The sequence below is a fragment of the Neophocaena asiaeorientalis genome, unplaced genomic scaffold (assembly GCF_003031525.2).
Source record: "Neophocaena asiaeorientalis asiaeorientalis breed wild unplaced genomic scaffold, Neophocaena_asiaeorientalis_V1.1 scaffold123, whole genome shotgun sequence".
NCBI lineage: Eukaryota > Metazoa > Chordata > Mammalia > Artiodactyla > Phocoenidae > Neophocaena > Neophocaena asiaeorientalis.
The window spans coordinates 12,937,737-12,961,129 of NW_020173666.1; the positions used below are offsets into that span (position 1 = coordinate 12,937,737).

General features: G+C 46.5%; 1 protein-coding gene across 1 annotated transcript in view; it reads left to right on the forward strand.

The window, feature by feature from the left end:
* The window catches only part of FNDC1 (fibronectin type III domain containing 1), an 84,198-nt gene that overhangs the window by 7,148 nt on the left and 53,657 nt on the right, over window positions 1–23,393 (forward strand). The window contains 3 exon segments of the mRNA XM_024747997.1: window positions 5,501–5,695; window positions 8,064–8,150; window positions 8,576–8,644. Coding sequence (XP_024603765.1) covers window positions 5,501–5,695; window positions 8,064–8,150; window positions 8,576–8,644 — 351 coding nt within the window.

A 23,393-nucleotide genomic window follows, 5' to 3' on the forward strand; every position in this document is an offset into this window, starting at 1 on the left:
TGTTGTAGGTAGGTAGGTGTGTACCCTTAAGGATGGGTGGTGAGTCTGAACCAAGAGTTTCATTTTCAACACGTTCAGTTTGGAACTCACGTGGGCCTATCCAATAGGCAGTAGGGACTCTCCATCTGGGATGGTTAGGGCGGAGCTGGGCATGTGGAAGTCATTGACTGTACGAGTAGTTGAAGCCTAGGTAGCACCTCACACTCCCCTCCCTAGACTCATCCTGAGATGGGTCCTCCTTACTGCCTTGTAGCCTAAGCAAGTTTTTTTCACAGCTTTTGGGTCTCTTGGGAGAGAGAGGGAATTCTGGAGGTGGGAAATGCGTCCTTGAACAGATCTATACCTCAAGCCTTCGGGGGCTGGGTTAGTGCTGGTTCTTCTCCAGACTTTAGCATATGCACCTTGACCTGGCGCTCTTACTGATGGACACAGACTCCCACGGGAGTCTCAGCATTCACACAGGACATTGGGAAGTTGTCAGGATCAGCAACTAAATGGTTTCTTCTGGAGTTAAGGTAGAGGTCACCAGCCGGCTGCCAGTGGACTGAGTCTGGCCAGCTGAGGTGTGTGTGTGTGTGTGTGTTTCTTAAAACTTAAGTGAATTAGTATAAAATTGGGAGACTTTACACAAAAATCAGGATTTCTAGCTTCTTAGAAAAAACTCCCCAGAATATTGGACAATCTGGATCCTGAATTCCTTTTGTTCAACAGGTGCCGGAAAGTAAATTGTGCCTCTGGTCGGAGTGTTACATTCCTAATACGTCTTCGCTTATTTGTTTCATCTTCCTGTCCTTGGAGGTGTTTGGGTTGGGGACCCTCGGTTGACCTCATTAGTCTAAACCGTCCTAACGTCTTTCTCTTCAACCCATTAGCCATTTAAGTGAGTACTGAGTGTGTGGTCAGTATCCGATGCCCAGAGAGGTGCCAGAGTGGGGAGGTGGGGAAGGGGCAGGTGAGGGATTGAGCCCTGTCCACTCTGCTGGGCAGACCAGGCTGGCTGTGGGACCTAGCTCTGGACCCAGCCTTCCCGAGGGCTTTCGTCAGCCCTGGAGAATCCCTTGAGGCCACTCTGCGGACTCTCTGAGGACCGACATTGCAGAGCCCTTGGAATCTTGAAATCCATCATTGAACAGATGTGGATCCATACTTGGACCCTTCAACCAAATTGACCTGCTAGGGCCCTCTTGAATGAGACCTGGAGTTTGGAGCTTAGACCAAAGTAAGAACTCTGGGTGCTGACTGTCCCTACTTTTTATTCTCAAACGGACCAAAAGAGGTCTCATGGGAGCCATGGCATGGAGATGTCTAGCTTGGCAATTACCAGGTGTCTGATATATCATCAAAATACCATTTTGCTGCTCAGTACCTGGTAAAACATTCTTGAATCTGGATGAGGTTTACTGATATGAACTGTAGGATGACTCTGTCATGGTATGAAATTGCTCGAGTCATAGCGGACTCTGCACCTTACCGTCTATCTCCTTCAAAGACAGCCTCGAGCTGTCTTTACCACCTACCGTCTCGAGCACCTTACCGTCTATCTCCATCAAAGACAGCCTCGAATGGGGGGTGATGGGGAAGGACACGGACAGGAAATTCTTTTTGTTTCCTCTGAAATCCCTTAGGGTGCAGCTTGAGCTCATGTCCTCCTTTTGCCTTCTGTGGAGATGAAAAAACAGCTTGTCACAGCCCTAACCTGTCACACACACTCTGTGAGGTGCCCTCCCAGCATCCCCTGTACTGGGTCATGTGATTCCTGTTCTATTGACTTTGGGTTTGTCCTTCTTCTCTTTGGAGAAGCTGTTCGTGGCATACATGGCTTTAAAGAATATACCCCTGTATCATCTTCATCAGATGAGAATACTGAAAAGTATTACAAGAGGGTTCTGTGCTTCATTTATCTAGCAGACAGGAGGGTCTGTTCTAAGTTTCTAAGAACACTTAAAAATAAAGAAGGAGCCAGTGTATGTCATGTATCCACTTTACGCTACCGGAATGCTGATCTGGAACCCAGAACGCAGTCTGCAGACCCTGAAACCAATTTCACACTCCTTTTGTCTCTACTTCACATTTAAGGAATGAAGTCACGAGACCTACAGAACGATGACCATGAATAGAACGAACTGCCGTGTTTCTAGCCCCAAGAATAAGTCTTCTGTCAAGTAATCCAAGTTCACGCACATTGATCTGTACCTGCTTCTTCCTTAGATAGAGGCTGGTTTGATGAATACTCTCAGAGCGCGGGCACTTGGCGGGGGGAGGGGTAGGCCTGGAATGACCACAGATTTCCTTTCATTTAGCCCCCTCCTATTCTTCTTTTCGGCCGAGCCTTTCTGAGGCATGGGTGATGTTGACTAGGCAGCATCGACAATGATACCAATTTTAAATATCAGAGTTGATGAGAATCCAGGGAATGAAAATGTCGCTTAATTAAGTCACTGTAGTATTTCGTTTACTTGGCCCAATTTGTGTGTGTGTTGGGGAGTTGGGTGGGGGGGACGGGTTATGGTACATTGGTCTAAAGCCTTTGGAGGATCTTAAATTCAGGACTGATTTTACAAGCAGATTGACCCTAAGGCTGCCTCTAAGGGATGATTTCAGGGTCCCCAAAGGTCTTCGTGTTCAAAAACGACCTTTATTAGGTAACTGTCCAAGGCCTAAAATGTCACCATTAGAAAGTTGTTCCTTTGGCCTAAGATTTTGTTATAAGAATACAAGTATTGTTCACTTACTCTATGCCTTCCAGAGAGAGGAGAGGATGAGTACAGGTAGCAGGAGGCAAGGTGACTGTAGGTGAATGCAGGGTACCCCCCAGAGGGGAAAACGGCTGGGAAGGTGGGATAGATGGTGGAGCAAATGATGAACGCAGCTGGAGGCCTCACAGTTGGTTTTAGGGTACTAGTGGCTTCCTAAATTAATTTTCCATGAGTGTGGTCATTGGTCATTTATGAGCAGGGACAGAGTCTGAGGGTCTGTGAGCTGTGGACACAGCAGGATTTGCATTCGGTTCCACCCCTGTTCCACACAGCTGTGTGACTCTGGGCAGTTCTCCTAACCTCTCTGTTCCAGGCCTTGCTTTCTTCATCTGCCACATGGAGGGAGGAAGTACCACCTCTCAGGCTGTGTGTGAAGAGCACCTATTGCAGTGTAAGTTTCAGGGCAGAGGGCGGCAGGTGGTAGGCACTCAGCAAGCCCTCTCTTCCTGTCCATGTCCCTCTCCCATTTTTGTACTTTAGAGTTGCTTGGCACTACATGGCCTTTTTCTTAGTGCACAGTGCTGACACAGGCAGTTACCGAGTTGAGACACACCGATGGTACTTGATCATTGGCAAGAGGGGAACAAACAAGCTCATGCATGGACACACTTGGAAACTGATGGGGTAAGCGGAATGCAGTGATGTGCATTAGGTTTTGGCGACCCAGGGGGACCTGCCTCTTGTTCTTCTTTACTTTCCTCATCTTATTGGAGCCCCTTGAGGTTTTGAATGTTCCCCTGTGCTGGGCTGATGCAACCATTTGACTGCGCTCCTCATGTGACTTAGAAATCATTCCATGCTGTGTCCAAGGACAGATGTAAGGCAGAGCAGGAATGAACGATGAGCATATTTATAGATCGTTCCTCCTTTCAGATGTCAGTAATGAACAGAAATCATCTTCAGACCCAGGCCGTCGTGTACTGATTGGATCACTCGCACCCAGAGGAAAATGTGATGGTGTTAGGGCTTCGCAAGTCTCACACTTCAGACCATCTGTCTGAAGGGAGGTTTGGAATTGAACTGTAAAGAAAAGCATTATTCACTTATTCATTCATTTGTTGTCTTCCTTAGGAGAATCACCTAACCATGAACATCCTTTCGTGGTGTTGGAGTCCTTGCTTTGTTTCCACCGATATTTTGGTCAGGGTGAAATATTGGATTCCTGGGAATGATTTCTGCTATTGTGGGAAATGGGGATTGCAACTAGAAAAGGTCAAACACACGGCAGAGAAGGAGGGGAGGTTTTTGTAGTGAAGCCTTGGGAGAAATAAAGGAAACTGAGGAAAGGGAGCCCCGGTCCTCAGACAAAGTAGATCCTGAAAAGTTTCTCGTAGGCGAGGAAGGGTCAGTGAAAATTATGGCAGAGTCGCCATGATTGCTAACTTTAAATATCCAGAAACTCACTAGTGTGCTGTCTTTATTGTCTCCTCAACTCAAAATTTCCCCGATGGTGTTAAGCTTCTTGTCTGTGCTTTCTCCCATCTCGGGTTTACAGGACTCTCACCTCTGACATTGCGGAAGGAATGCTCTCTGGGGTCTGGTCCGTGCTCAGCTTCTGACACTGTGTTTTTGTCTCCAAAGTGGACATTCTTCCTCTAGTGCCTCAAATTATTATATTCATACTCTATTTTTTCATTCCTTGAACTTCTTTAGTGGGGGTCCCAGGAGTTCTCTCCTTTTATCATTTTTACTCCTGAGGGAGCAGGGTAATTTTGGGAAGAATACGTGATATATGTTAGAATCAGCCATACTTATTTTGTTCAGAATCTTCATTGGTGTTACAGTCATATACTAACCAATCTATATGTTATCACGAAACACTCCTTTTTCCCTTTCTTCTTCTATGAGAGTCTAAATTCATTTTTCTTAATGTTACTAAGTTTAAATGTTTCTGGATTTTTAAGATTACTTCCCCCCCCACCGAGAATGCCTTGCATCATTGAATAATCAGTTTCAGATCCAGATTTGCCCCAGAATTGACTGTTGCGTGAATATTAGCATCTGTTTATGTTACGTTGCATTGCAATATCGGTTACATTATGAGCTGAGATATTTTGTTTGACAAAATATTATGTTTCATTTTGGTTATTTTTGAAAATCAAGAACACTCTCATAACTGGAGATAAAAATGTGCTTCTTCATAATTTGTCCTTCCTCTTCTGGGACAAGATATGGAGACATTTAAATTAGCTACATGCAGGTAAAACCAGCGGGTTACCTCTCTTTCAAGGTGTTGATCTTGGTTTGTTTTCTTTGTGGAAATGAATGATTCTGTTATCTCACTTTGGATACAATGGAAATTCTTCCTGACCATGAGAGTTCTATGTTATTCTATGTTATTCTTCTCAGAGTTGTTTGAAAGATTGTCCAGCTGTACCATGTAAAATCCTAAGAATTTATTTAATACACGAATGCTTCTGGAGAATATGTCAAATTACTATTTCGTTAATCTTGCACTAGCAAGGCAACATGATCAGGCTGGGGAACGCCTAGAGTTTATTTTGATTTGTTTTACTTTTGGTTTAAATTTGCCACCCACAGTTCCCTGAAATACATAAAATCTTGTAGGTTTGGTGTGTCTGTTTTGCTGTCGCACTGTCCAAATATGATGGTACTTAAAGTCTTCAGTATCAGACAGATTGAGAGTCATTTGCTCTTTTGCTAACCATGTCAGAGAACATTGGAAAAAATTCGTTTTCCCAATCTGCCCTTCCCGTGAGTTGATAGTTGCGCTGTTTGCATAGCTGACCACCCACTGAAGCCAAGGCATGTGAAACTGCTGTCCACTAAAATGGGCCTGAAAGTCACGTGGGACCCACCCAAAGATGCTACCAGTAGACCCGTGGAGCGTTACAACATTGCCTATGGGAAGTCACTGAAAAGTCTTAAATACATCAAGGTGAATGCGGAGACACGCTCCTTCCTTATTGAGGATGTGGGTAAGTGACACTCTGGTCTTGTTACTGGTCAGAACTAACTGTACACCTACATTCTCCTTCCATTCTCAGGGTGACTATTTGTGGGACAAAAATGGTACCCAGTGGTTCTTTGGGGATGGACAGCCAAGGTCAAGCGGCTATTAAGCAGCAGCCTTCATCTTGCCCATGGGCTTCCCCAACCTGCATTTGAAGTCCAGTATTCCTGGATCTCTCTCCACACTGACGTAGGGAACAATTTTTAGTTTCTGGATGTGCTTTTGGAAAATACATCGACCCTTTTTTATCTCATAGGAACCTGACAACTGGACAAGTCTGTAGCCTGATCTTGAGATTTCTAACTTATAAACCATGTTATAATTAGGGATTACTCAAGTAATATGTCCCTGTAGGGGTGTGTGATGTGCCATGTTTTGCCACATGTGGTTCAAAGATATAACGTTTCTCGCCATTAGAGTTGATTCTGGAAGTTTGGGGTATTTAGAATTTTGCCTAAACATATTCTTGTATTTAGCATTTTGCCTAAACAACATATTCTTTTATAAGGGCAGGTGTAGGTGGTTTCGAACTTAGGCTCCAGTGGATCCTCTATCTTCTGCTTTTTTGGTCCCACTGGCCTGAAACCCTGTTTATTCTACAGTCATCTCATGGTCCAACCTAAAGATGGATCATAGGAAGTAACAGAATTCAGCACCTGTGACAACCAGGTTCCCCGCCGGCCACGTTGGCATTCTGCTGCCTTCCTTCAGTGGATCAAAACCAGCTCGTGGCTTCTTAGTTTCCTGGTCACCATCTAGTACACTTACTCCTTCTCTAACTCCTGCACTGTGATATTAAGCTTTCTCAGTAGCAGAGCAGAAAGTGCACGGAGGGCAGACAAAGAGGGACAGATTCCCGTCTTCACGGTTCCAGCGAAACATACGTTTCACTGGATCTGAATCTCCTCCACGTCACTAGGGCCCCACAGGGTCCTACTGTGAGGTTAAATGGAGTTTCTGTCCCACCAAAGGCACGAGCAGCGTCACATGTGCTTGCTCAACCCTTGGGTTGTTAGGGTTGCTGCAGAGAAGAAAAACATGCAGACAGAAAGCCCTAGAACTCACTGCAGACTGAGAGTGTCTCCCCAGCATCTTTCTGATGAGTTAACTGAACAGAATCAGAGACACGTTGATGAAATTTCTTTGAAATACGAATAAGCTCAGAGCGAAGAGGGAAAAAGTGCCTGGCGAAACCTGGTTTTGCTTTTTGTCTGAACCTAGAGCATTTCCCAGTTAGTCCGGCAGGTCGTGCCAAGCCCTCAATGCCATCAGGCCCTGACATGGTCAGACAGAAGGCGGACCAGTCTTGAGCATAGCAGGGGTCCCAGATGTGTAGCTGCCCCTGGGCCTCTGGCTTGAGAACTGAAGTTTTGTGAAAGGAGCACTCCTCACTTTGAGCCATGCAATAAACGTTATTGCCTTTGACGGAGCTCTTACCTCTCCAACCCTTCATGCCCTCAAGTGCCCACAAACTTTCATCTCTTCAAGGAATTGGCACCTTCACTTACCTTTCATAAGATAATAATTCATTTGGAGGAAAACCAGCACTACTAGAGTTTTGCTTTCGAAGCCGCAAGTTCAGGGTACCCTCAATTTGTAACACGGTGTCTAGGTTTCCTTTTGCATCCCAGCAACTTCAGAGTCTCAGCCAAAGAGACCTCCGCTATGTGTCCTTGACCTGTAGATGCACGTCAAAAAATGAAGCCCAATTATTTCAAGCTTAGCATATCCAAGATCCCAGGAAATGTTTTTCTAGATTTTTGTTGAAATAGTCAAAGACGGCATGTACACATAGTAAGGGAAATATTTTATTATGAAAAGAGGAAAATTCCATGTAGCTTTATTTATTGCATAAATAAAGATTTCCCATGAAGATTTCCCATGCACTAAATTTTATGAGTTACACTGAAATTTTCTCACTATTTTTTGGAGGTTGCCATTTGGAGTTTCCATTGGGAAATATTCTTCGTAGTTACTAACACGGTGGGTTAAATCAGTTATCTAGTGGACAGTGCATGCCTGTTTCCTACATTGATTTCACATTAAAAAAAACGCAAAAGCTTTTCTTGTTGACTGTTCATGAATCCAGGTTTACTACACATGTCATGTACTTTGTATTAAATAAATTTTGTGTTCTTTTGGTCAGATGTGCTCCAGTTGCCTGGGATGAATGTCAGTGATTTTGATTAAAGAAAAGAGAGAAAGCTATAGTTAGACTGGTCACTTAATTCAGATTTTTATGTTTGGTTATAACTGGTATAAGGAAGACGGTGACTTAAATTGTCGTTCTTGGAGATTTGAAACGGTGGCTTGATATAAACCATATGTTTCAGAGCCGGGGGTAGTGTACTTTGTGCTGGTTACTGCAGAAAACAACAGTGGAGTGAGCCGTCCAGTTTACAGAGCTGAGAGCCTGCCTGGTAAGTCTTATCTAGAATTGGAGGCTGTATTTTTATGACTTAGATTGGGAGATTCTTTGCTTCATCAGGTCAATACCAATCTAGAATCATTAAAGAGTTCCCAAACAAGAAATTTTTAGACTTGTATGGCAAGCTGGAAGATTGAAAACTAGGAGAGATTTATCCCTTCTTTTAAAATAATTTTGATGTAGGTTATTAGCGTTTTGTCTTAAATTTCGGAGTACTCATTAGAGTAAACTATGTATAAAAGACCAAAAATGTGTGTTGTCCATACAGGTTAGGGGCCTAGTCACTCGTATGGCCTGAGCAGATCCTTTGGAAGATTGTTGAAGAGACCATTGAAATATGCGTTTAGGGATGCACTGAAATGTGGACAATACAACAGTCCTCCTTTCTAACTATCAAGTTACATTTTCCTAATTTAGGAGGTGAATGGATCAAGATTGATGGTTTTCCCATTAAGGGTCCAGGACCATTTAATGAAACCGTCACAGGTACTATTTGCTCATTCGGTTCATGTCTTCACCGAAGCACCATCTCAAAAGAGGGCCGTGCTTCTGTCACACACACATGTGCTCACAAACCTTCATTCGGTTCCCATCGCTAAACTAACACACATGCCGCAGAGTTTTGGTCGATCTGCTCTGCACCGGATGGACCAGACTGCAGCCAGTCTGCAGTCTGCGCTCCTCACTGCTCTTTCATGTTCTGGTGTGGGGGCATGTCTTCGTCTACATCTGGGGATGCTGTTGCACTGTTAACAGGCAAATATGGTGGTTGAGATGGCAGTCCTGGCCCGATGAGGAAATTTACACCTCTTCTACCTGTGGATGCAGAAATGAATGGGGCCCACCAAACAGTGGCTTTGATTGGCTGACATGCTGCATCAAGGCTTTCTCTCTTTTCTTATGCATGGGATACTTTGTGATATGTTTGATAACCTGCCTTCCATCTCTGCTCCATATTTGTATATATGTGTGTTTTATCATTTGGATGTTGATGTTGTCTGGCCATACTGTTTTACTTGTTGAGAGACGTGTTGACATTTCCTGTGTGCTTCATGAATATGTTTGATTCATGGTTAAACAATAATGCAAAATGAAAGCAGTTATTTCAGAGTGTGGTTGGGTGATATCCCAAAGGCAGTGTGGCCAGGAGCAGTGTTTTTAAATACATCAATCTGGTATTGTTGTTGAGAGGAAGGTGAGTATGTGGAAACCAACGACCCTAATCTGCTTCTCAGGTCAGATTTGATGGGTGTAGGCAGTTTTCAAAGTCCGCTTTAGACAAAAAGAGAGTGGAAGAACAAAACAACCGGAAAAGGAAACTGGATTTCTAGGAAAGGTGATATGTTCTTGTTTAAATACGTTGGATGTGAGGGGATGTAGTGGCAATGTCTTATAGGTGATTGGAGATGAGGGCCTGAAAGTTGGAAGAGAGAAGCAAGAGGTAGGTATGGGTTTAGGAGTCATGCTGTAGAGGGAAAACTAAAGCAGGGAGAGTGATGAGTGGGTGAGAATTAGGAGAGACAAGAGTAGAAGCCAAGGATCAAACCTTGGAAGACATTGACAGTACAAGAGTCAAGAAGGTAGTACACCTAGGAAATGTGCAAAATAGGAAAGGACGTTTATTTCAGAGGTTGTCTTGCCCTAAAGATACACATGTAAACATTCACAGGCACACATAAACCTTTTACTGACAGATGTACTGTGCCTTGTATTTGAATTTTATACTTTGTATTTTAAATAACCATTTTATTTTTATCATCTTCCTGATAGAGTTTTCTGAATGGCAGTTTTAGAACAAGTACTTTCCTTACTTTTTCTTAAGTAGTTAATTTCTTATGCCTTCTTTAATAGAAACAGGTGTGTGTGTGAGAGTGGGTGTGTGTGTCCTTTCTGAGTAAGCACATGTGACAGAAACCCTGGGAATTGGGAACCACAGACAGTCATGCCCCAGCTCACTCTTGGTTTTATGGACTGTGAGATCCTTTAACCTCTCTCTGCAGGAGCCTCTGTAGGCCCTAGTTGCCAAAGAACGCTCTGCTATAATACATAACACTGTATTTGCCATACATTATGTTACTAAAGATGCTGGAAGAAATTGCTAGCCAAAACCTTTTGCAGTATATGATATAAAACAGAACTTTAAAAAAATGCATATACAGAACGCATAGACTTGGTTACAGTGCTCCAGAAAAGAATTATATTTCATTGTTAATGGGAAAAAAAATAATTTATGGGAAATTATCAATAAGGGATCAACATGCATCTGTACCTTTTTTAATATGGCCTGGAAAATATGCTATGCTATTTTTCTGAGGAAATTGTTAATATATGATAATCCTGTTGAACAAAAGAAGTACTGTTCTGAATTCCAGGTATCTTCATGCAAAGGAAGGGACTTGTCCTAGGAACGCAGACATTACCATCTGCACCTGGTGTGAGGCCCCAGGGGTTGGCTCTAGTGCTTTGATCAGTAATACCTCACGTTCTTCCGGTGTTTATTTGAAACCAGAGGAAAATCCATTCTTTTATTCTGCTGGAAACAGTGGTTTCAGTTCAGATTTCAGAAGGCCTCCTTTGCTGGCTGGAATCTATCTTCACCTCATTGTCTTTACTTAAAAACAGGACTTTAATTATTTAATTCATTCATTCAGGGCCTGCGGCTTTCCAGGCAGAGTTCTGGGTGCAAAAGACGCCATAGTGAATAAGATAGACAAGGGCCTTAATGGCCTTAATGAAGACTGCATTCTAGTGGGAAAGAAAGACAATAAACCTGTAAGCAAAAAGTAATGCATACAACGTGTATGAGTTTGGTAGGGATGCCGTAACAAAATATCACCGACTGGTTACCTTAAACAATAGATATTTATCTTCTCACGGTTCTAGAGTCTAGAAGTCCAAGATTAAGGTGTCAGCAGATTTGATTTCTCCTGATGTGTCAGCAGATTTGTCTCTCTTTGGCTTATCTTCCCTCTGTGGGCATGCATCCTTGGTATCTTTGTGTGTCCAAATTTCTGCTCCTTCTAAGGACACCAGTCAGATGGGATTAGGGCCACCTTAGTAATAAACTCATTTTAACTTGATCACTTCTTAATAGGCCCAGTCTCCAAACACAGTCACATTCTGAGGTAACTAGGGTTTAGGTCTTAAACATAAAAATTTGGGGGGTGGGGAGACACAAAATTTAGCCTGTAACATAATCATAAATTCTTTGAAAAACCAACAGCACTGTGAAATAGAACAAGCAGGGTGGCGGAGCCTGGGAGGTGCCAGTAAGATGGCTGAGAGCCTATGGGGACTGTCTGAGAAGCCACAAGACGGGAGGAAAAGCGTGCAGGGAGTCCTGGAGGTGGGCTGGACCTGAGCAATTCTCAGATGGTCACTCAAGCAAATGTGGACACTCTCAGGACTCAGAAAATGATAGGACCAAGCAAAAATGCAACTCTAGGGCAGAAGTTTAGACTTCCTCTTTGGGTAGCTCATCTCCCATCTTTTTGTTAGAAAGTGTTCTTAGTATGTAAATGTAAAACCTTTCCTGTTGAGTTGTAAACACATCTGCCTTTGTTTTGTCCCAGGGAAGAGATGCTGCAAGTCCCTTCACTTATTGGAATCCTATTATTTAGCTTTCCTGCAGACTTTTCTGAAGTTGTTTTAGCTTTTTTCCTGTGATGGGATCTGGGTAATCTGCTCTCTGCAGAACCAGGCACTGGGAGTCAAAATGAGGACCACGGTCCAGGATGAGGACCACGGTCCACCTCTGCTTCCAGCCAGCCCGGGGCCTCAGAGGACAGTTCATCCGCTCTCACTAGCTCTTCATCTGGGAAATTTTAGCTCTCAGCAGGATCACATGTATTTTTAATAATGTTATGGTTTTCTAACAACCTAGTCCTTTGTGCTTTCCTTAAGCTATGGTGCCCAAACTAGACATAAAATAAGAGTCGGATTTATGCCTCGTATTTTCTTTACATTATACTTAGTTTAAAAAAATTTTTTTTACAGTTAAATTATAGCTCAGACTCAAGTTCGGCACAGAGTTCACAATCCTCAGGCCATTTTCAACCAACAGCGGCATGATACCTGTGGTCCAGCCATTACTTTCCTTATCACAGTCACCCCCTGATCCCCAGGTTGCTCCCTGAATCCAGATAGCTTGAGGGCACTTGGCTTATTGTACGCCTTGCCACACCTATGTCCTGGACTGCATCCACCTCCGTGACAGTGGTCCCTTTGATAGTCTCACTCATGTCACTTAAGAAGAAGTTGCTCTCCTCCACAGTCTAGAATCATGAAATTCCCCATCATCTCACTTCTTCAGTGCCCTCATGTCAGAAGCTTGTTTCAGATCCAATCAGGCTTTGGGTCTGTAGACCCTTCCCCTTTCCAGAGTCCAGAAGCCGTCTCCTGGCTCATTTCTTGCTTAGTTCATCTGGGTCCCCAGCATTTCAGCCGCACTCGTGGCAGCATGGCCATATGCCAGACACCCCCCTCCCCCCAGCTCTCTGGTTTTCCCTCCTGCGTGCTAACTGCTGAGCCTTGTGGGAGAAATAAAGAGCTGAGCTGATACGCATTGTGACAGCTTCTTGTAGCTGGTTTTCTAACTTCGTCTGGGCCCTCGGCTCTGCTTGGCAATGATCTGTCCTTACTCGGTTTCCTTTCTTTCTCCCCCAGTGGCCACTTTCTTCGGGCTTCTTATCCCGCCTGCCTTCCTATCACTTCTAGCAAGTAACCTTGTTTCCTGCCTCCCTGGGAAGTAAAGGTCATCAGGGTGACATCTCTTGTCTTCCCCCTCTTGACTTCTAAGCCTTCGCGGCTCCCTTCCGTCCTCCTGGCTCTGAGGAAAGTTTGCTGTTCTCTTTAAGGCTGGCTTGAGACACGGAAAGCTTCTTTGCAAGTGTGGTTAGACCCGAGGGCTGTTCTGGGGTCGGATTCAACTTTGGAGCCTCCCCTCCCCCACAGGAACTGGCTCAAAAGCTGATTTGAACAGGTGTCAAATTATTTGACACTGAAACAGTGAAACTATGAAACCCTGAAAACCGAAGCTTGGCCTCTTCCCTTTCTTCCCTGGCACTCCTTTCATAGGAAATGTCTGTGGACATATCAGGAAGGCGTGCCCTGAGCATGCGTTTTGGTCTCTTCTATCAGTAGTTCATCAAAATGAGCACCCATCTCCAGGTACATTTTCTTGCTGGTTTGTTTATATAGATGTGACTGGTGTGGAATTTGAAAATTCTAACCCATTGTCTTGAGACGGGCTCCTTCCCTAATCTCTTAACTTAGAACGTAATTAATCCATCAGACCGTAATCATCACTGCACACTGTTGCAGCCCAGACTCAGGCTCAGCCAACAGTGAGAGCTGACCTTCTGAGCCCCTCAGACATACAACGATGGGGCTCCCCAGGAAGGCTCCAGGCTCTGTTCTAAGAAGCTTCTCAGGTTCTAAGCTTCCTTCTAAGGTTCTAGGGTTCCTTTCAGCTTTGAAATTTCATGAATTAATGACACTAAGGCACTTTGAATGAGTGATCCTAAGCTTTGCAAGCAGTTGGGAAGCATTCCTGAGAAATGGCTGTTTCCCTTAGTCTCCCCCCTACTTGGAGTGTCTTAGGTCAGCAAATCCAGGAAGCGTATTAGCCAAGGAAGAAACACTGAATTATAGTTTCTGGGTGTTGGGGTGGTGACTGAATACACAAAGGTGTCCAGGATAAAGAACTGTCTCCAGTGATACACTGGAAGTGGCGCCCTCCCCTTCTCTGGATGCAAATGGCAGGCATTCTGCCAAATGAGCCAAGGAGATGGTCGTGTTAACTCGCTTAAACTGATGCGTGTGTGTATGACTCTGGGAGAGAGTAGCCTGGGTGGCACAGCAATAGGCGAACCACAGACAGCACTGCCGCCCTGGGCGGTCGTCAGGTAATCCTGGAGCCAGATCCTGGGGCTGCTGAGTTTTGGACTTGAGCTTTAAGTGTAGCCCAGTTCAGACTTTTAAATTATGAATCAAAGACTGTCCTCTTTGCACGCACTGGTTTCAATTTAACAGTTCTTTGGCCCACAGGGAATTAATACTGTCTGTGACGTTCTATTTTCAGCAGCTCTCTCATGCAATTATTAGTGTTCTGGTTTTTTTTTTGCGGTACATGGGCCTCTCACCGTTGTGGTCTTCCCCGTTGCGGAGCACAGGCTCCGGACGCGCAGGCTCAGCGGCCACGGCTCACGGGCCCGGCCGCTCTGTGGCATGTGGGACCCTCCCGGACCGGGGCACGAACCCGCGTCCCCTGCATCGGCAGGCAGACTCTCAACAACTGTGCCACCAGGGAAGCCCTAGTGTTTTTTTAAGTGTGCAGTTCACAGGGCAGACCTGGTTTGTGGTTCCTGGTCTGGGTGGTGAGCTCTTCTGGGGCAGGGCAAAATGATTTACTCATCTTTGTATCTCCAGAGCCTGGGCCAAGCGCACAGTATGTGCTCAGGACGTGTTTGTCGAGTGAAATGAATTTGGAGGCTGCCTCTTCTCCACACCTGTGCTCTGGAGGATGTGCAGTGTGTCAGGAGGTCGGGCACCCCCGTCCCGTTTAGCTGCTGGCTCTGGGGCTGGCCCCGGGCAGGCCACCTTGTCGTCACTTTGCGGTGCTGTCATTAGTCAGAGATCCTAGTTCTTGCCCCCCTGTTTCTTGGCGGGGCCTGGGGGAAGGGTGGCGTTGAATGCATTTGGAGATTGGAGTTCCTCAGGGCTGGCTGCTCTGTGAAGACACAGTCAGATCCACCTGCTGCGGGGTTACCTCTCTCCACGTTCATCCTGGGGCTCAGGTCTCTATGTGAGGGCCTGTTTCAAAGCCGCCTCTCACATCAGAATGCGGTTAGACTTCACCTACCTTAGAGGCTGTTCTTTAATCATAAAAAGTAGGCAGTAGATGCTTGTGTGCAGAGCTGTTTAACGTCATTTAGCCAGACGTTCTTGGGTGGGAACTCGGGAGTTTCAGCCCAAACAAGAATGCCATGGGAAGGACTCGGCGCCGGCCAGCTGCCCGGAAGAGGCAGCAGTGGTGAGCAGCCTTCCAGGACAGCAGGGCTGAAACCCACATTTTGCGGTGTTTCATCTCCATGCCTACACTGGTGAGTGTAAATATCTGTGCACAGATTTTCCCTTCAGTGAATTGTTAGGAAACGAGCGACTGTGAGAGAGGCCCTTTCCTCCCATGGACGGGCGCTTATTTCAGAGGCTGGTGAGTGGCTGCTTCGAGTGGGTGGGGCAGGGGCTGTGGACAGCTGGGGAGACGAACTGTCCCCACTGTCCCCCCGTGTGTGGCCTTGAATGGAATGTCGGCCGTCAAGTCTTAGAGGAACCTGCAGTACTTAATAAACCTACCGGCCCGATAAGGCCAGCATCTTGGGAGCTGGATGCCACTTTCTGACTGCGTATCTGTCACCGGCTTTTCTTTTGACGTCTGAGTGAAAAAGAGGGTGGGAGGGGCAGTGATGTCACTGAAGAGGGTTGCAGCTTCTTATACAGGCTCCCTGCAAAGGAAGCTGTCAGTCCTGAAGGAAAGTATTTTCTTTTCTCAGTTGTCAACCTATTCATATATTGTAATGGGATCTTTCATTTGCATGTTGGAGAGCGCTAAAAATGGAAATAATGGATAGGAAAAAGGTCTTTCACACCCAGAAAACAACTGCATTGCTGCCTTGCTACTCCCAAATGAAACAAATGCAGAAGAGCTTTAGACTAAAACAAACCAAACCAGAAAAAAAGCTTTGAATAATTTTTCTTAGAATTTTTAACACCCCTTCCTCTTAGCTTACATCGACCAGCAGGCTCTGTGTCCTCTGTGAGGTGAGGAAACGCCAGGTGTCCACATTTCAGCCGTTAAGGAGCTCAGGAGAGGATGATTGCCTCCTTTGCTTTCTGTGGCCCTCTTGAGTCCTCAGGAAGTGTGGCTGAGAACTGAAGCACCACCAGATGGGCCCAGCAGATGCTTCTAATGATGTGCTTTCACATCCCTCGTGGAGGAAGCTTTGCAGCGGGTCACCTGCAGGAGGGCCCCGTCCTTCCTTCCACCCTGAGTCAGGTGAGGCTGGGCCAGGTATGGGGAGTGAGTGAGCTGGGCCCAGGCAAGGGCTCACCCTAGGCCCCGATGCAGGTGGCTGAGCACGTCGGCAACTGTGTCACTGTTCCAGGCTTGTAGTTGAGCCACTGCCCTGAGTAGGACGCAGAGACCTTAGCTCTGCCTTCGTGGTGGTGGAGAAAAATTATTGGCTTAACGTAGGGAGAGACGCCCCTCAAAGGGCTTATGATCTGTAAGACTGAGGGATGTGTCCATGCAAAGTTATAGGACTGCTGATTTCTTGTTCTGGTCGTAGAGCACGGCTTCGTCGCCAACTTGTGCAGAGTTTGCCTGTGTCGTTAATGTCCTGCTGGCTGCCATCGTGGGGCGACCTGGCCTTTGCAGCCTCAGTCCTGTGCGGTGACATTGATGGTGTAATTTTCACTGATATTCATAGCACCACTGGGGTCAGAGTCAGCCACTGATTGACATTTTTGGATGACGTCCTGAAGCTGATGACATACCGCTCATTCTTGGGGCTTCTCAAACTGGGTTCTCAGAACTCGGGAGAACATGGCACTGCCAGGAGTCCAGGAAGGCATGAGGTAAATGACGCAGATCCGATGGGTAGTGGTTTCTTGATGGCCGGTTATTTAAAATGTTATTTTTGACTTTAAAACAGACACCGAAATATTATAGTCTATAAAATTCAAATGCAATTTTGGGATAAAACCGAGATTGGGGCTAAATTGCCACGCTCCAGGCTTCTGGGGATTGAGCTCATTTTCTCTGCTGTTACATAAACCTTGGTGAAGCATCTGAGGAGCTCTGTTCAGTGGTAAAGTGAGCCAGCACTTTTGTGAAACAAACAGCCGAACAAAACAACATGGTTGGAATGGAGTGGTCCCGGTTTGGCTGAAGCATTTGCTTTGTTTCTGAGACAGTCCTGCTGGATTTTGAGGACCCCACTGGCCTGTGGGGTTGGCCTCTAACTGCACCATCCCTTTCTATACCCCACGTTGAGTAGGATTCCCTGTGGCTTCCTCATCTGGTGACAGCCTGGCTGTCCCCGTGTGGTCCTAGGAAGCAGGAAAGAGGAGTCTCTGTGAAACCTGGACGGGGGGCGGCAGAAATCTTAAACCGAGGGCACTTGGGTTTGTCTGTATTGAAAGTTAGTTTTAAATGCTTTGTAAAAGGCTTCCCCAATCCTTAACATGATTCGTAATTGACATTGATTAGCTCGGGGGAGATCAAGGTGTTTTGGTTTTTTTTTTTTCTTTCAAGACCTTCTCTCTTCTCCCAACCCCTCAAAAAGCAGCAGCGATGGACTGGCTCCAGGCGATGGTTTAGGGGTGCTGTTCTGTTGTCTCTGAAGGACGTTGAGATGCGTGCCTGTCACACGCATTCTCCCCTTGGTGTCCACAGTGCCTCCCGGGATGAGTCAGGCAGTCAGGCCACTGGGGTAGCTGACCAAGTACTTGGCTTTTCATCAGATGGTCGCTCCTCGGAGACGGAAACACGGATGAATGTAAGGGGACTAGTGTGATGAGTGGATCCTGACGGAACAGATGGACCCAACTTCCCTGAAGAGCAGCCAGGCCCTTGGGAAGGAGCTCAGCTGGTATCTTCTGAAGCAGGGGTACTCACGGCATGAAAGTCTTAGATGGTGATGCCTGCCTCTGCAGACCAGTCCTTCACCAGAGGTGTCTGAGAAGCACCAAGGGGGCCCTCGTCCCAGACGGGCGCCACGCTTATGCCACAGGGAGCTGCTGGCGACGCCAGCACTGCAGCCACCGTGAGTTTCGGAATACCAGTGCAGCGAAGCAGGGCTACAGCTCCGACAGACCTGGGTTCCGATGCCAGCTTAGTGCCTCTTGCTGCCCGGCTTCGAGATTCTCCCTTAATCTTCCTGAGCCTCGCTTTTCTTGTCTGTCAGTGGGGTGTTTATTGGGTTATTGTGAGGGTGCTTGTCAAATGACTTACGTCGTAGGGATCCAATAGATTAGGAAGGTTGGTGATGCTCTGACAGGTGCTATTCCAAAATGAAGCCACGAGATTTCCTTTCTCCTTGTTAAATAGCTGGGCCTGTCCAAATAGACAAGTCGGTCCATCGTTAAATGGACTGAGGTCCTGCAGAGCTTTGGGACTCATCAGAGGTGTTGCGGAAGGATTGTCTGTCAGAATTCAGCCAGGAAGAAGGAGCCCTTGGCAGACGGAGGCTGTGAGGTGTTGCTGACCTGCCCCCGTGTCGGGGGGGCAGGGGACCCAGACTCACAGTGAGGGCAGCAAAGCACGTGTCTGTCTCCTCCGGCTGAGACAGCTCATGTCACCCCCTCTAACGCATCTCCCCTCCCCCTCCCCTGCCCCCTCTCCACTTCCTAATCATGCTTATTCATCGAAAGCACATACAAGCTCTGGAATCTCACCCAGACAGACAGCCGTGGGAGGCGGGTGTGTTTTCACAAGCCCTCGGGTGTTCTGATGTACAGTGCAGCCTGAGGACGGCGCCTTGCAGCCGGAATCCCGCCCACCCTCCGGCCAGTGTCCCTGGTGGCCTTGAGGTCTGCTGCTTGGGGAGGCCGGGGAGGCTGCCTGGGGCAGAGGCTGGGCGAGTGGAAGGCCAGTGAGCGCCCTGGCATGAGGATAAGGGCCATCTTCTCAAAGCTTGGAGGTCAGCACAGTGGGAGTCAGGTTGGTCCATAAGTGGGACAGACCACTTACTCTGCGAAGCTCTAGACTGAGTGATCCCTCACATTCTCCTGGAAAACGAGAATGTCCTGCTAGCTGAGACCAGGCCAGGGAAAGCCGTCCCAGACAGCGGTGGCCGTGTACTTTTATGCCAACGAAGAGGAGGCACCCGCTCGGAGTGATTGGTAACTGGGATGCTGATGAGGGCAATGAACAGTGCTTTCTACTTATGGTGCAAAAAAAGTCACCTGGATGGAGACAGCCTCATATTTTAGAGGCTTTGGCAGTAAGTCCATCTCTTTTGCTTACGTCTGGTTCTTTGGAACCCATTTTTTTAGTGCCCACTGTGTGTCAGGGCATCACGAAAAGCTTTGTGATATACCCACAGCTCACTTTCTGGAAGGAGCCACCCACCCATCCACTGAATCTGATAAGTGGGCGATTTCATTTTTATCACGACCACAAACACAACAGGCACTGTGTGCTTGATAGATGCCAGTACGATGTGAAATGCTTTACGTGGATTCGATTACAAAACCCAGTGTGCTAGACACTAGTTTACAGAGGAGGAAATTGAGGTTCGGGGAGGATTCTCAAAATCACACAGGCAGTGAGAGGTACACTCAGATTCAGACCCCTACTTCTGAGCCTGTGGAAGCCCAATTCAGAAATGACACGTTTAACTAGCATTGAATTGTAAATGGGCAAAGTGTCATGTTGAATTTTGGAGTTTTTTCTTTGTGATAAAAACAGATTTTAATTCCCTCCAATTTCAGAATACTTGCCAATTTGCATAGCTGGCGATACAAATCGGGAGAGACATTCTCCTATTTATTTATTTTTATACATTTATTTATTTATGGCTGCGTTGGGTCTCCGTTGCTGCGCGCGGCCTTTCTCTGGTTGCGGCGAGCTGGGGCTACTCTTCGTTGCGGTGCGCGGGCTTCTCATTGCTGTGGCTTCTCTTGTTGCAGAGCACGGGCTCTAGGTGCACAGGCCTCAGTAGTTGTGGTGTGTGGGCTCAGTAGTTGTGGCTCGCGGGCTGTAGAGTGCAGGCTAAGTAGTTGTGGCGCATGGGCTTAGTTGTTCCGCGGCATGTGGGATCTTCCCGGACCAGGGCTAGAACCCGTGTCCCCTGCATTGGCAGGCAGCTTCTTAACCATTGCACCACCATGGAAGTCCTGGGAGAGACGTCCTAATTGTACCTGGCTTTTGAATACTTATCATAATCTACACGGTAATTGTTTCACCCAGCTGACCTGCCTAGCATACGGTGTGTAATCACTGCAGGTCTTCTGTGATTGACCCGTTCTGCGCAACATCTACCTGGTTATGCGGTACCCAGAGTGATGGACGGAGTCTGTCCTGCCAAGTTTAAAATACACTCGGCACTAGTGGATGAGAACTTGACTCCTCTTGGCAATTGTGACTTCCTGTTTTCAAGATAAAAGATTTACAGGGATTTATTAGAAAAATTTCAGAAGGCTTCTGTGAGGCTATCACATACGGCTTAGAGAAAACAGATAATCCCCTTGCAAGTGAATTTGAACCATATGAATAGTTTCTCTTCATGTGCACATCAGCTTAAAAGAGGACTCCCAGATGATCTATAAAAGATCTATAAAAGCTGTTGAAAGTATGTATCACCAGAATTTTAAAGGAAGGAAAATTTGAAAGTACTTGAAAAAAATTGTGGTTGGCTTTTCTAAACTCAGAGATTTGAAGGATGGAGGGCTGTGTGTTGGGGGATGACATTGTCACCTCACTCTGGTTTCCAGAGTCAGTGGCCTCTGCGCAGTCTGGGGGCAGTTGTCTGGGACAGTCTTGGGGGAGGGGCCTGGTCTGGTTCCTTAGCTACCTGCTGAGTATACTGTCTGATCCATTAAAAAAAAACGCATACATGCACGTGTACTGCCTACTGTGCAAGGCATTATGCTCTCACTCGGAAGGGGGCCTGGCCAGCTCAGAACCCTTGTCCTACCTTCATTAGCAGAAGAGGTTGGGTGTTTGGTGGGATGGCTCGTGGGTAAGGGGAGAGCCTGAATGGAAGGGGCATAGGTGGACGAGAAGGGAACTTGGCCTCAGTGGCTGAATTCAGGTCGCCGCTTGGCACTTAGCCGTGTGGCCTTGGGTCTGTTACTTCACCTCTCGAACCTCAGTTTTCTCGTGGGGATTACGACATCGATCCTACTCACCTGGGAAATGTTGGAAGGACAATTAAAATGAGCCATGCAAGAGCTCGTGACAAACTGGGAGGTTGTGTAGAGGGTAGTCAGTGTGGTTGGTTGTACTATAGCCTCAGCCCTGTTCCCAGAGCTTGCTCGGCAGGCCTCGCCTCGTTCTCGAACCCTGGAGTGGAGGGTTAGACAGCAGGCTGGAGCCTGGGGGAAAGCCTGTACAGTCCGAGGGGGTGGCATGGCCGACGTTCAGTGGGCCTGGCGTGGGTCAGGACCTCAGGCAAAAGCCTGTGCTGTCTGGGACCGAGCTCCTTGTTCCTGGAAACACGCCTTTCTCCTCCTCAGGGACGCTGTCATTTGGGGGCATTCCAGTGGTCTTTTTCCTTATTACTGTTTGTTCAGAATTGTGCTATTGAGTGTCAGGGGCTGTCTGTCCTGGAGCCCAGCCCTACAACACTCCCCAAGGTCCCCCCGTAAAAGTGCGCTCTCCACGGACGCTGGTTCCACTAAAATGGGAGGCTGGAAGGGCCCCAGGACAGGGGCAGAGCCACAGAGCGGGGAATGCCATCTCTGGTCAGTAATTTATTTTTCAGCTGACTCCTGCGAGACCCATGCGTGTGTTTTCTGTAGCTTTGCCCATTTTGCTGGAGATCATCCCAGAAGTCCCACGCTGACGTGCTGCCTTCTGCAGCGGACGGGAGCGTGGTTGTGTCCCATGGGGCTTTAGCACAAGAGCCGTGGAGGGCAGCCCTGAGGTCGGTCAAGTCGGTGACAGCACCATGGACGCCCACCATGTTTACTGCTGCCGCTGGGGAGATAGGCTGTGGTAGCCAGGTGGGTTGGGGGGACGCTGCCAGTCCCACTGGGAAAGCGAGCAGAGCAAATGGCCTGTGGCAGCCTGAACAGGAGTCATTTCTCACCCCTGCCTCACTGAGGTTCCCTCGAGGAGGTATGAGCTTTTCTTAAAAGTAAAGTAAACATCGTATGTTGTTGGCAGAGATCATTTTCACCTTATAGACTTCTTAAAAAACATAGCCCTGACCCCTTCCCAAAGCTGGACACTCTGGAACCAAACACCAGCTACAGGGGGTTCACCTCGAAGAGGCTGTGGCATCACTCGTGAGAGGGGCTTCAGTTTTGTGGGTGGTGATAGTTTGTATCGGGGGCGCACGGAGTAAAACATGACTTAGAAGATGTAAAGAGAATGAAGCAAGGTTTTTTGCTTCCTTTAAAATTTCTTCTCTCGACCTCTATCCCCCTGCTTATGGCTCATGTCAAGTTTATTTCATAACTTTACATAAATCTGAAAATGACACAAACTCCATCCCTGAAAAGTTAAACTCCGTTGCGTATTTTGTTCTGAGGAATGTCCTCCAAAAATGTGCTAACTTCAAAAACCAAACCAAAGCTTCATTGAGACTAAACATGCTCCTCCTTTTCCAGATTTTGCTTTCCATAAATGGTTTTTACAAGATATTTTCCCTATTTGTGTTTAAAAAACTATTCTTACCCTAGACCCACACAAAGTCTGTTCAGCAGTGACACATGCTGATGGAGAAAATCCATGCCCACAGTCACCCACAACACTTAACAAGATTTGCCAGCCTGTACCTTCCTAGAAACACTGGATGTCACGTTGTTAGGAGTATATATCAAGAGATTCCCACTAGGACTCGTAAGAGTAATCAACTCATAGGATTAATACAGGAACTCATTCGATCCATCAGTGCTGTGCCACTAATAACTTGGACTGTTGGTACGGAACACTTTGGGCAAATTATTTTCTTTTGAATTAGAGCGATAAGCATATTTGTCATTTCCATAATTGCTTGGAGGTCCCTAATTTTTATAAAGGCTAGACCTTGCAATGGAGAGCCTACCCCTGAACTTGGAATAAAATTGAAATTGTAGTATAACCCCAGCGAAAGTGGTTACACTCACATCACCAGGGTACAGGACAAAGTTCTGTATAGTTAGTTCATTGACTACATTATTGGATTAAAAACAAAAAAAATCTCAGTAATCTCTACTTTGTGAACTGGGGAAAATATCTGTTGAACCATTATATGGTATTCTCTCAGTAGCCTTTAGGAACGGCGGTGCCCAGTGACTGATTAGATAGCTCCAGCTAATATATTCAAAAGGATATTCCTTTTGGTTCGATTCAAGACATTGGAGCCAGGTGTCTGGCTTTTCGGAATAACCATCTCCAATGGCTATTTACTGTGCTATTGAAACTCACTAACTCATGACATTTGTTTTTGTATTTTGTCTTAGTGTTGAAATGTTAGGTTAGGTGGGAATTTGCCAGTTTAATAAAATTAGTCAGGACTGATGG